This window comes from Vespula pensylvanica, chromosome 2 (assembly GCF_014466175.1).
Source record: "Vespula pensylvanica isolate Volc-1 chromosome 2, ASM1446617v1, whole genome shotgun sequence".
NCBI lineage: Eukaryota > Metazoa > Arthropoda > Insecta > Hymenoptera > Vespidae > Vespula > Vespula pensylvanica.
In genome coordinates this window covers 11,769,686-11,783,212 of record NC_057686.1, presented here as the reverse complement: position 1 = coordinate 11,783,212, position 13,527 = coordinate 11,769,686, and the positions used below count along the sequence as shown (strand labels likewise).

Below are 13,527 nucleotides of genomic sequence, written 5' to 3'. Positions count from 1 at the left end.
GAGAGAGAGAGACGGTAGGACGTGAGGCTGTACGGGAGGAGGGAAGTTTCCCTTGGGATTAAAATGACTTAATTTAAACTTCGTCCCTTCGTCGCGAACGGCCGTATAAAACGACAATCTACTGATTTTCAAAGCCACTTTGAAGGGACCAAGGGCCCGCATTTAACGAGAGCTAATTCGATGTCCCGCGAGCGTGCAGTATAAAAGCGGAAAGCGTCATCTATGTGTACTTTTCTTCTCTTTATATTTTTCTCTTTCTTTCTCTCTGTCTCTCTCTCATTTTTTCTCTCTTTCTATTTTTCTATTTCTTCTCTATCTGCTTGCAGTGGAGATATTTCCATTCGAGAAATCGAACGAACGTGTTTAAATCTTGAATATCGAAGAAAGAAAACCATACGAAATCAATTTTTTCTTTTCTTCTTTCTTTCGCTTTCTTTTTCTTTTTAAAGAAATATAGCGAAATATATCCTTCGTTTTTCTTTTTATATATTTTATCCATTTCAACGTTCGATATCTAGTTCCTTTTTTTTTTTTCTTTTTTAATATTTCGATCATGTAAAAATGTTGCGCGTTGCAGTTTTAGAATTAGTCGATTATATCTTATATTATATAAAAACAACAAAATGGTGGAGCAATGACCGAGGATAGAATTCCGCATAGGGTGAAGGAGTATTTTATAGAAAAACGGAGAAAGGAGCGGCGTCCATTGCGAGAAGAAATTCCAGAGAGGATTGCTCTCCTCTCTCTCTCTCTCTCTCTCTCTCTCTCTCTCTCTCTCTCTCTCTATCTCTTTCTCTCTATCTATCTATCTCTCCCTCTTTTCTCTTTCTTTCTCTCATTGTACCATCGCCACGATAGGACGCGCGTTATGAAATTTCTCTACTTCTTTAAATCCCATTCCGTTTCATTGTATTTCCGATCCAGCAAGCTCTCCTGTAGGTTTCGTCGACCCTTTTTCGTTTTCTTCATCGCCATTTTCCTCCTCCATCCTTTTTCATCTACCAAACCGAAGATAGACATGGATAAGGCACAACGAATGTCACGTTTCAGCGTTTACAAGATATCATGTCGAAGGGTCACATGCAGTAATAATCCTCAACGAATTTTATATCCTTCCTGTGCTATCTCGATAAGGACTGACGTTATATATATTTTTTATCGAAAATCGTTTCTACCGTGAAATGTAAAATTTAATGAACGATGTCTCGTAATAATCCCATGAAAAATGGATAATTTGAAATCGAACAAATTATTTCGTATCGTCGAACGTGTTTCGGTAACGATTAATTTCTATTCCACCTACGGCGAGTATTATTAATTATACACGTGTACTAATTATTATTACTAATAGAAATTATTAATTATCAATAATAAAATCGTTCGATGTAGGAGAACTCGTCTTGCTATTGTCAAAAATATTAATTCTCATACAAAAATTTCATGGGAGACGTCTAATAAATCACAAAGAAGTCAAAAGTTGAGAGAGAGAAAAACAGAGAGAGAGAGAGAGAGAGAGAGAGAGAGAGAGAGAGAGAGAGAAATAAAAAGAGAAATAAAAAGAGAAAGAGAAAGAGAACGATTCCCAGGACACTTTAGTCTAGCGTGCGAGATAAAAATTTCGCAACACGTATAACCCATTAGCCACAGCGCGAATCGAATTAGCAAAGGCGTCTCGCTAAACTCACACGAGTAGAAAAGGAGGATTGTGGGGGTGAGAACAAGGATAGTCAACAACAGAGAGACGCATGCATGCACGAAGAAAGGAAGGAAGGAAGGAAGGAAGGAAGGAAGGAAGGAAGGAAAGGCGTTGCATTGTTGGCATTTTCATAATGAAATTACGAGTCGCGTCAGCTATTCTTGTCCAACGACGACATAGGGACGTCGCGTATCAACTCACGTGCTCTTAACCTGTCACTCTTTCCCACGACAAGGACGACGTATAAACGTCGAGATAGAGATAGAAAAAGAGAAAGAGATATGAGAGAACGCGTGATTTCGCTCGAATTTCGCAAACGTAGGTGAACGTACCACCTGGTTCCGAGAATAGCGAATGAAACGGAGACATCTCGGTTCGTTTTTCGCTTTTCTCTCCAATTCGTTTTTCTTCTCTCTCTCTCTCTCTCTCTTTTTTTTTCTTCTTTTTCTTTTTATTTTTCTGTCTTTCTACCCGTATAGTCGTCCCTATACGCTCGTAACGCTTAATCAGCCAAATTTTCAAGCTACCCCAATGCTGTTTCTCGCGATAAAGTCCTCCTTCCTTACGCTCCTGTCACGCACGCGCCAAAATTTCGTGACCGGCTCACGTATGCTCGAATTACGGAACATATTCTCTCTCTCTCTCTCTTTCTCTCTCTCTCTCTCTCTCTCTCTCTCTCATTTACATAGATATATAAATACTTGAATATTATCATTCGTAAACTTATACGAGCATATATGCGTTCCAAGCTCTTATTAATAATTCTAGTTTTGATCGAAAGATTAATCATATCGATCTTTTCTATATCAATTCGAAATCTTCGTATCTAACCTATCAAATATTAACGTTAGTAATTCGAAGCTGGTTTTGGAGTCGGAATCATCACCATCTTGCCTTTCTCTCGTTCCCTTCCATTTCTCTTCTTTTAATTCAACGACGAGGCGCGAAGAAGTCTGAGAAAAGAGCTGTGAAAACAAACTAACTCGGTGAGTTTATTTTTTGAGGCTTCTCGCGTATACCTACAACGATATATATATATATATATATATATATATATATATATATATAAAAGCGTCGCGTGGCAGCAGCCACCTCGAAACTTTTCGAGAGCCTCCATGCTTTAAAATGCAAAGGGGTATTCACCGGCGTTGTCGTTTTTACGTTTCTCTCAATTTTTGTTTATAGAAGGAGACGCGTTACCCTTCTTTGCATTTACTCTATTCCTGTCTGTAGGAAAAAAATTGAAAGGAAAGTATGGGAAATGACGCAGAAAAAAAAAAGAATTGAAAGAAAAGAAGGATATCGAATATATATATATATATATATATATATATATATATATATATATATTTTTTTTTAATCGGCTTTGCAGTTTCAACGAAAGGAAAGATTATTTCGATTCTCTAACGTTTCCCCCGACGCGGCAAAGTTTCTCCATTAGAATGCGTGGCCGAACGTGGAAAACCACGGGCCATCCGTAAATCCAAAGCCATTTTCCATAGAACGAGGGAAGAACCTCGGCCAATCCCGTTCCGGACAGTCGATTCGCTCGGTCGACCACTTGGAAAAAGTCCGACCACTTTACCGATCCCCTTACCACCTCGCTCGAAAGCCCTTCTCCACACCCTACTCCCTTCTCTTCTCTTCTCTGCTCTGCTCTGCTCTTCCCTTCCCTTCCCCCCACGATCGTTTTCCACGCTTTCGTGAACCCTTTCTTCTCTACTTCGAGTCTGCAACTTTCCAAAGTGGATGAAATTGTATCGGTGCGCGAGGATACGCTCTTCCAACGAATTTCGTATAACGATGTAAGCAATTTTCCGTGGTCCAGCGAGAGAAGGGACATCGTCATCTTCAACGTCCTTTGATATCACTCGCGCATATAACCGTGAAATTAATTACCAACGACGTTTATACGTTCATCCGATTAATTATTACCTTAAGCTTTCGGTAAATTACTCTCACCCGTAACACTTTTAACATACACACACGTGCTCGCGTATGTATGTATATATGTACGTATGTACGTACGTACGTATGTATGTATGTATGTATGTATGTATGTATGTATGTATGTATGTATTCAAAGTTACAGAGAGAAATTCATGAAAATCGAGAAAATTTTATGGAACGCTCGGAGCAAGATCCTTTTTACGTTTCATTTTACGAATCAAATTACGATGACAAGTGAGGACGCATCCCGTCGATTCAAGAGCAAGTAACGTTAGAAAATTTTTCCCCCATGTAAAATATCTCTCTTATCGTTTTAAATTGTATTCAAAACTAGCTTCTACGTTTAACCATGTATCATTGAAACACGTCTTATCGTATTTCAAGGCCGAAACTTTTATCCTTCGAACGATGTTGCTAAGCGAGAGGAAACAAATTCGCAAGTGATGTTCCAACACTTTACCGCGATTTAAACGTGAAAAATTCGCTCGTCGGTGCGGAAAGACTGACTCGACATCATAATTTCAATGGAAACACATCGTTCCCAGAGCGTATAGCGATAACTAGTTGTCGCGTGAGAAAACTTCGTGAGACGGCATTGTGTCATCGGTTTCATTGAACTCTCTCTCTTCTCTCTCTTTCTCTTTCTCTCTTTTTATCTTTCTATCTGTCTGTCTGTCTGTCTGTCTGTCTGTCTGTCTGTCTGTCCGTCCGTCTGTCTCACTCTTCTTCGTTTCTTTACATCCGGCTGGCTTGACTCGTTTCGCGTATCTCTTCATTACTTGGAAATTTCAAAGATAATGGGACGATGTTTTTGTGGAGTGCCAGCTGATTCCCTCGATGTGTGTGTGTATGTGTGTGTTAATAACTCTTTCATTTTCTTCTGAGTAAGAGAGTAACCGTAGACGGTATTGTGACTTCTTGTTAAACGAGAGATAATTTTTAACGGAGTAATCCCATATTTCTTTATTCGTGTTACTTTTTGTATCTGGGATTTACACGATCATTTTCTTATATTTTTTGTTCTTTTCTTCTTCTTCTTCTTCTTCTTTTTCTATTACTACTACCTCTACTTCTTCTTTGGGAAAGTAATCGAAAAGATTAAAGATCGTTCGAAAAGAGACGATTTCTCTCTTCGAATACTTTCGATTTTTCGAGTTCATGCGCTGGATCAATCCCTTGAATTTTACTCTAAACTCTTGAATTTTTCCAAGATCTTTATTAGATCTATGGATCTAGAGAAAAGAATATGAAAAACAAAATTCTTTCTATTCATCAGAATGGTCTCGAAAGTGTTCTTCGAAGATCGAGCAGGACGAATGGACGTTAACGTTAAAGCACACACGGATAGTTCAGAAAGAAAGAAAAAGAAAATACGAAAGAGTGAATAGGACGATGAAAAGAGGGGAAACTGCATAAATAAAAATCATGCCAACTGGAGATTTGATCCAGACCGAATCGAAGTTGGGAAAGAAGCGTGTTTCGGTGGCGCTCGTTCGGTTGGTCCTTCGTGCTTCGCTTTTTGCATGTGAATGAGAATTCTCCCTCTCTTACTTCTTAGTGAAAGGTGTATGGAAGAGAGATCGAGAAAAAGAAAGAGAGAGGAAGCTCCAGAGGGTTCCTTCGCGAGCGTGAAAGTCGGTTAAAGCCGAGAGGAGTCGAACCAAGCCGAGCCAAGAAGCAGAACGGAAGGAAGGCTGCATTTATTAAACTGAGCGCAGACGTGCAGCACTATCTCTATCTCTTTCCTTCTCTCTCTCTCTCTCTCTTTCTCTCTCCTCCTCCTCCTCCTCCTCCTCCCTATTCCCCTCTTTCTGGCACACCCGCGACGATTTCGATGTGTGTCCCTCTCTGTGTTTACCTGCGAGTTTGTGTGCGTGCGTAAAATAGTACCTCGATACCCTCTTCATCACCGTTCTTTTCTCTTTCTTTTTTCCCTTTCTTTCTTTCTTTCTTTCTTTCTTTCTTTCTTTCTTTCTTTCTTTTTCTTTTTCTTTTTTCTCCCTTTTTTGTTTTTTCCCTTTTTTTTCTTCCATTCCATCTATCTCTCTCACACTACCATCTTTTCTTAACGCGAGCAACGAGCAACGTACATACATACATACATACATACATACATACATACATACATACATACATACATATGTACGTACGACGTACGTAAGTATATACATACGTATATATACATACACATGCATACCACCCTCTCCATTCTTTCCAACGAGTTCCATCTTCTCACGAAGTCGTTCGAAATTGAATGCCGGCGGTCGACTCGACGATTCGACTCCTGCCTCTTCAACTTTTACGTTTTCTCTTTCTTCATCATCTTCTTTTTCTTTCTCTTTCTCTTTCTCTTTTCGTTCTTTTTTCTTTCGACTCTGTTGTTCTGACTACGCTTTAAAAAATTCTCCGATAAAAAAAAAAGTTCGATCCGACGGCAGAAATCGAACGTAGTTTCTTCTTATTCTTTCTTTTTAAGAGCGTAACTTATCTCTCCTACAATTGAATTTTTTTCTTAGTAGATTCATTATATTGTTTAATCGTAGAAAGAGTCACATCGTTTCTAACGTATTTCTGCCGCTGTAATCCTAGATAATTCTCTTAACCCTTCCAAGAGGCAGAGAATTTCCGCGTTATCGTCGAGAAATGGTCCAGCTACAGCCACAGTAGCAGCAACAGCAACAGCATCCCTGGCTTTGGGCCGCGATACATGGCCACACGATCGACCGTTCCAAACTATTCGTCGAAGGCTTCGTTTAATCGTTCGCTAGACTGGAGATACCGAATCGTGTTGTTCGATTATAACGAGCACTTGGCATACCAACGCTATTGGAAATACAATAGCAAGGAGGGATTTGAAGCTCGAGGGTAGCCTTCGCTTTGTTCGATACATTACCACCGTTAATTTCGTTTTACATTAGGGTTGTTGAAAGTTGCTTTGAACAACGTCTTCTTCATCAGATTTTCATGAGAAAACAAGATATATTTCATTCTATTGAAAAGCAGTAATAGATGTATCTCTTTCACTAAAAGAAAATGTAAAAAATGGGAGGTTACCGTTCGAGGTTTGAAAATTTATTACTTAATAAATCGCATAGTCACGTCCAATCTTGAAATCAACGATATACCCGTCGAATCGATTTTGTAACGTAACCTCTTGAAGCGCATATTGCCTCGCTATAAATTACCACGGTGATTGCTTCGACATAAGCCCTGCTTAGAGGTTTAAAGTTCCCATTTCGAGAGAATTAAACGATGGTTAGTAACATGGTCCTCTTGAAAATGTTCAAGAAACGAGAAGAGCGTTCTAATTTTAGGTAAATACTTTTCATTTTCTATCGTAACGAGAACGAGATAAATAAGGTATTAATAGATACAAATGAAAAGTGATTACCAAGAATAATTATTATCTTGTAACGATCTACTATATAACGACGTAACTGTAATAGTTCAACGTGAATATGACCAGAGAAAACGAGGCTGGATCCTTCGTCAAAAAGTTCAAACGAGCGTCGAACCGAAAATTGACCCCAGGCCGATTGGCTCGGACGTTTGATAGTGTACGCATATGAGGAGGGTGGTCTCGCGAGAGGGGTAGAAAACAATTAATCAACGGTATACGGTTTTCCCCGTTTGCACGGTTCGACGAATGATGCGAGAGGAGAGAGAGAGAGAGAGAAGAATGGTAAACGAGGGATTAGAAAGAGAAAGAGGGTAGAAGTAGACGGTTGTGGGGTAAGAGGTGCAGCGTGACTGATTCATTATGAGACTGTAATTAAGTCCTGGGTATTAGCATACCGACAACGTCGGCTTTAGCCCTCTCCAGTCGGCACCGACTGGAACGACTTGACCTGGCCCGAGGGCAAGGTGCTTCCTATGCTAACGAGATCGTCCCGTGCACGCCGCTACAGCCACGTTGGTAGCCCAGAAAAACTGCGCATTTACTCGCGCGGTGTCGAGCGAATCCCCACCAACCATGCCAGAAACACCCATGCAGCCAACATTGCCACCCGTTATACGAGTTATACCGGTACGACTATATTCCCGACCATTAGGAGCCGCTACCAGACGCGTATCTCTTAATTAGCCGGCGAAATCCACTCTGGAGGCGCCACCGCACGAAAATCGTACCGTTATCAATTCACCCCCTGGACCACCACGAACTTCTACGGTCAACTTTGTCTATTCTGGTTTTTTTTTTTTTTTTTTTTTTTTTATTATATATATATATTTTTCTATTTTTTTTTTATTTTCCCTTTTTCTCTCTAGGTTTTTACTGTCAGATTTTCTTTCTCTATATCTCGAAACGTATGCATGAGATTTAAAAATGATCGCAACTTTGATTCTCTAGAACATCCAGAATAGAGGTCACCGGGATTAACGACTCTATTTTATCGATCATTGTTACGTTCGATCGTTCAACTATTTTATTTTTCTATTTCTTAATTAATAGCTTTGCAACTCTTGTCGTACGTGATACGTACATTCACACATACAAACACATACATCTATATACGTGGAATTGCACGTGTCTCCTCTATCTCTTCTCCGTCTCTCTGTGTGTACGAGTATTTGAGATACCAAGCTGACTCCGCGTCGGTGGAATCAAGAGTTCTCGCGAAACGTGTTTTTCCATCGATGAGGACGACGTTATTGGGCTATCGGAAAAATTTTGCCGGCGTTCTACTTCCACTTTCTCGTGGTATCAAGAAGTTAAAACGATCCCTCATAAAAATCCATCGTTCGGCCAAGTTTCACCGAGTAGTTATCTAAAAGTCTGCAAGGACCATCGTTCTCTTCCATCTTATCCTCTCTCTCTCTTTCTCTTTCTCTTTTTCTTTCTCTTTTACTGAGTCGCTGCGTCATCTTCTTGCCAGTGGCGAGCGAAAAGATTTATTTGCTCGACATTACGAGGACGAACGGAGCAACGAAATTTACGGAAAGAAGGCAAAACTTTTACTTCTCCCTTCTTGTTTCTTCTTTTTTTTTCTTCTTTTTTGTTACTTATTTTCTTCCTTGTTCTCATCTCTCTCTCTCTCTCTCTCTCTCGTCATCGTCGTCTCGTCGATCGATTAATAGTCCCTCTCCCCCTCTTGTACACCTTACCCATCTTACGAAATAAGATTAATCAAACCGCGATTTTCCTTCCGCTTTTCAGCACGCTGAGGTGGAGGATGGAGGAGTTGGAGACGCTGGAGAGTACGGAGTGCCCGGAATGTCCCGGGCCACCCCCTGAGTTCCGGTTGCCACCACCCCCTCGACCACCTTTCCTCACCGAGGGTACCTTCTGTTCGGAGGCACCCCTAGCTGAGCTCGAAGACTGTGTTGCCATTCCGGTAAGTACTCTTTATCGATGGGCTTTTCGTTATTGTCGCCGTTCTTTCTCATTAACTACGCTTATCAAGACTTTTTCTTTCCTCGATTTATAGCTAAATTTCGTAGTAATGCTCGTGAAAATGCTATAAAGGGGGAAGAAAAGAGAAATATTTTATAACGAAGCAATGAAATATCTAAGTAATCGATTTGGAGTTATAGACGAACGAATTTAAATAATAAAAAGAAAGAAGTTATCTGATCTTATCAATCAGCATCGTCTTATTAAATTTTATATTGAATTTTTTAGACGGTAGTAACATTTTAAAGTGCTTAAGTATTATACATGTTCGTTGAGATTTTTACTACGAATGAGATTAAGAAAGAAAAGGGTGGGTAAGGGTTCAATTACTTGAAAAGAAGAAGAAAAAGAAAAAAGGAACAAATTTCAAATTATCAGAAATTATCATTTGGAATGGTTATATATATATATATATATATTAATAACATACATACATACATACATACATGCGCGCGCGCACGCACACATACACACACACGTGTCTATATATATATTGATATATTATATATATTAATTTTATAATTATTATAATATATATTAATATATATTAATATTAATTTTTAGTATATATATATATATATATTAATTTTTCAACGCGTTTATTGTAAATTCTTTCTTTTAATATCAAGATTAATTCACTTCTCTCTCCCTCCACTCTCACCGATCATACGATGTCTCTTAACGTCGAAACTTTTCTCCAGATCGACAAATCGCCTTAGCCTGTCGGCGTGTGCGATTTGTTAATACTCGATGTAGTTCTGAAACGCGAAAGTAGGAGGGGGAGAGGGAGAGGGAGGGAGAGGGGGAGGGGGAGAAGGAAGTAGATGGCGAGGAAAAGGTTTCAACGTAACATAGTTCGCGCGCTATGCTGTCCGCGTAGACTCGTCGGACGCTCTTCTACCGGCTTATATCGATTTCTCTCGGTCGATGCTCCAGGCAGACGAGTTATATCTTCTCCCATTTTCTCTCTTTCTCTTTCTCTCTATCCCTATCCCACCTTCTCTCTTTCCCGTATCAACGGGCGGAGTATTTGCCCGTGGTATTCGGGTATTCATGAGCAGGTACATACGAGAATCCGAAGATCAACGATGCAAGCCACCTGGGAATACTGAAATTCGAAGAAAGAGCGATAGAGATGCTAGAGTTGAGTGTATGTTTGTGTGTGTTTTTGTATGCACGTGTATGTATATGTACGTACGTGTATACGTGTGTGTGTGTGTAAGTTAGCGTCTATCTAGTCTAGCGCTGGGAACAAACGGAAAAGGACTTCGAGTTACCTAATAAATCGTATCATCTCAGCGTGTTCGACTGGAAACCATGGGCAATTGTAATGCGGCAAGAATTCGACGGATCGCTTCCGTGCCACCGAACGGACTATTATAATACGAAGTTTTAGTTTTGGAATTCCGCTCGTGACTACGATACGTTTGAATCCTTTCTCTTACTCTTTCTCTCTCTCTCTCTCTCTCTCTCTCACTCTTTCTCTATCTATCTCTCTTTGTCTCTCTCTTTGTTCAATCCTTTATCCAAAAAGTGTCATAACTCGTCGTAGTTCAGCCTCTCTCTCTCTCTGTTACTGATTATCGTACGAGATATGCCGACTAGCTATCTATTGTTCTCGAAACTTTCTTATTCTCTTATTCCTCGAAAGAAAATACCTGCTGAAGATATTCGGACTTAGTAAAATTTAGAAAAATAACCAAGTGGTTCATCGTCGCTGATTTCGATATTTTTTTTTTTTTCTTTTTTCCAAGGGCATCTTTATTTTCTTCGTTTCTTACCTTCCCTTCGAGTAATTCCTAGAAGAAGGGAGATAAGAGAGAATTTTTTTTTTCTTTTTGGTAAAAGAATTTCGAGATTGATGCTCCGCGTGTCCTTAAAGTCGACGTAAACGTTCTTATCCGTTAATAAGCCTGTACATATATTTCATATATATATATATATATATATATATATATATATATATATATAATCTGTGTGTATGTGTGCGTGGAGGGGGTTTGTGTTTATCTATAATTGGTCGAAAGAAGTAAATAACCGCGAATGAGAATATCGTTCGTTTTATCGGTCAGTTCGAGGGAAATAGAACGAATCGAAGAACGGTTAGGCCGATCGATCGTTCCATCGAGCGATCGATCGATCGATACTCGGAACAGGTGGCAAAGAAGAAACGATAGAAAGGAATAGAAAAGAAAATGGAGATGGAGCGATTCGGGGGTAGGTGCGGGCGTGGAAGTGTCGAGAGGGGAAACTCGAGCAATCTACCGTTTCTCGATTCGTATCGAAAGAACTCGATGGATTCTAGAGCTTCTTCTCTTCACCCAGTTTCACCGAAGAACCGGCATCTCTTGAATTCAATAAAGTGAGAGAAAGAAAGAAAGGAAGGAAGAAGGAGAGATAGAAAAAAAAGAAGGAAAGAAAAGAAAAGAAAAGAAAAAAGAAATGAGAGAGAGAGAGAGAGAGAGAGAGAGAGAGAGAGAGAGAGAATGGGACCAGCATCGTCCACCTACGTTAATCGCCAAAGCGTCGTTTACCTTCTCCAATGTAGAAATCTTCATTAACGGGAAAAAGCGCTCGTATATTTCGACCGGTACGATCGTCTTTATCTCTATTTACCTCTTTTATTTCTATCTTCTTTCGTTTCGTTTCGTTTCGTTTCTTTTCTTTTCTTTTCTTTTCTTTTCTTTTCTCTTCCCTGCTTTTTTTTTCTTTTTTTTTCTTCAATCTTAATCCTTTTCGATCTTAACGAATCGTATCTCTTCTTAAAACATTCATGTATACTTTATACAAACGTATGTTGCGTCTTCTTGTTTCTTCGAATTTAAGGATTTATTTCGATTGGAAATTTCGAATGAACCAACGGCGTTTTTTAAACGACTCTTACGTAAATAGAAAAAAAAAAAAAGGAAAAGAAGAGAAAAAAGGGGGAAAGGTATTTCTTAAACAAGTTGGGGACTGCCTTTAGGATTTAGAATTAAAAAGGAAATAGATTCAACGGATGCATTTGTATAATCGAATTTTTTGCAAGATTCTAAAAGTTCCAAACTCTTGGTGTGATCTAAAAAAACAGGACTTGTAAGTTAAAAAAGGAAGGAAAGATGAAGAAAGAAAGAGAGAGAGAGAGAGAGAGAGAGAGAGAAGGAGAGGGAGAAATAGTTAAGATGAAGCTAGAATTGGAAAAGAATTCCGATTAGAGAGTAGGACGTGTGATCTTTTCGCGTGGAACATCGACAACAACTTCTCTCACGTACGATAACTTTCGAATAAGTTGCTGAGTCTTAACAGTCTTTTAAAATTCTTTCTACGTCTTTTCTCGTGACGATGAAATGTAATATTTCATGTACGAATAAATCCTTATTGCTAATCGATCGATAGATATCACTATCCATCCATCCATCTATATATATATATATATATATATATATTTTCAACTTAGTTACAATTTTTTGTATCTTAAACCTTTGACTAGTAGTAACGATGGAAACTAAAATAATGAAATATAACGATGACGAATAAATTCGTTTCTCCTTTCATCAACACGTTTCTCGCAGTTGATAAAAATGAAATCATATGACTAGTATTATAGACAATCGTTTTACTTAGCATACTAGAATGTAAACAAAGAAACTTTCCCCCGATCAGTGGGATTAAACAGAGAGAGAAATGGAAAAAGAAATGAGAGGAGAGACGGAGGAGTAGCAACAGTAGTAGTAGTAGTAGTAGTAGGTAGCAGTAGCAGCAGCAGCAGCAGCAGCAAGATTTTGATGTATAGAGTTTTCGGTGCAGGGGTGATGTGGAGATGTTAAAAAAGTGTATTTACTTTGACGGGCGCCATCCTTCCGTCGGTATCGTTTCTCTCTCTTTCTATCTCTCTCTTTTTTTTTTTTTATTTTTATCTCTTTATCTTTCCCTTTCTCCTTTTTTTTTTCGTGCTTCTTCAACATCCTCTATCTGTTCCTCTTCTTATCCCACCTCAGTATTCTCCCTCTTTGAACCAAACACGACGAACAAGAAGAGATACAAAAACTGTAGGTGCCTATTAATAGAGAACACGTGTCTCTCTCGCACGACTCAACGTAGTGCATGTATATACCGACGGAGTCATTATCGCTCGACGATTTTACATCATTACGCGTAATTGGAGACCCTCCCAACGACGACGACGAAGACGACGAAGACGACGAAGACGACGACAACGACAACGTCGCGTTCCATTCCGTTCTTCGACCGACACTCCACTTTTCGCGACGTGCTCCACCTCTTCCTTTCTTTTGCGTGGATCCACGCCTTCACTCGTTTCTCTTTCTCTCTCTCTCTCTTTCTCTCTCTTTTATTTCTCTTCTCCTTTCTCTCTATTTTTCCGCCTACCTCGCGGTATGACGATAACGAAAGGAAAAAGGAACGAACCGCTCTCTTATTCGTAATAATTAAAAAGTCTGTGGGCCCGTCTCGACGCGTCTCGCGTGAAAATAATCGTGCTTGCTCGGGT

At 39.4% G+C, this 13,527-nt stretch overlaps 1 protein-coding gene across 4 annotated transcripts in view; it reads left to right on the top strand.

Moving 5' to 3' along the window:
* Positions 1–13,527, top strand: part of LOC122637874 (inactive histone-lysine N-methyltransferase 2E) — a 394,264-nt gene that overhangs the window by 291,195 nt on the left and 89,542 nt on the right. For all 4 annotated transcript variants that reach the window (XM_043830365.1, XM_043830362.1, XM_043830364.1 and 1 more), the window contains one exon: positions 8,802–8,979. In XM_043830365.1, coding sequence (XP_043686300.1) covers positions 8,818–8,979 — 162 coding nt within the window. In that variant the 5' untranslated portion in view covers positions 8,802–8,817. The remainder of the gene's footprint in view (positions 1–8,801; positions 8,980–13,527) is intronic.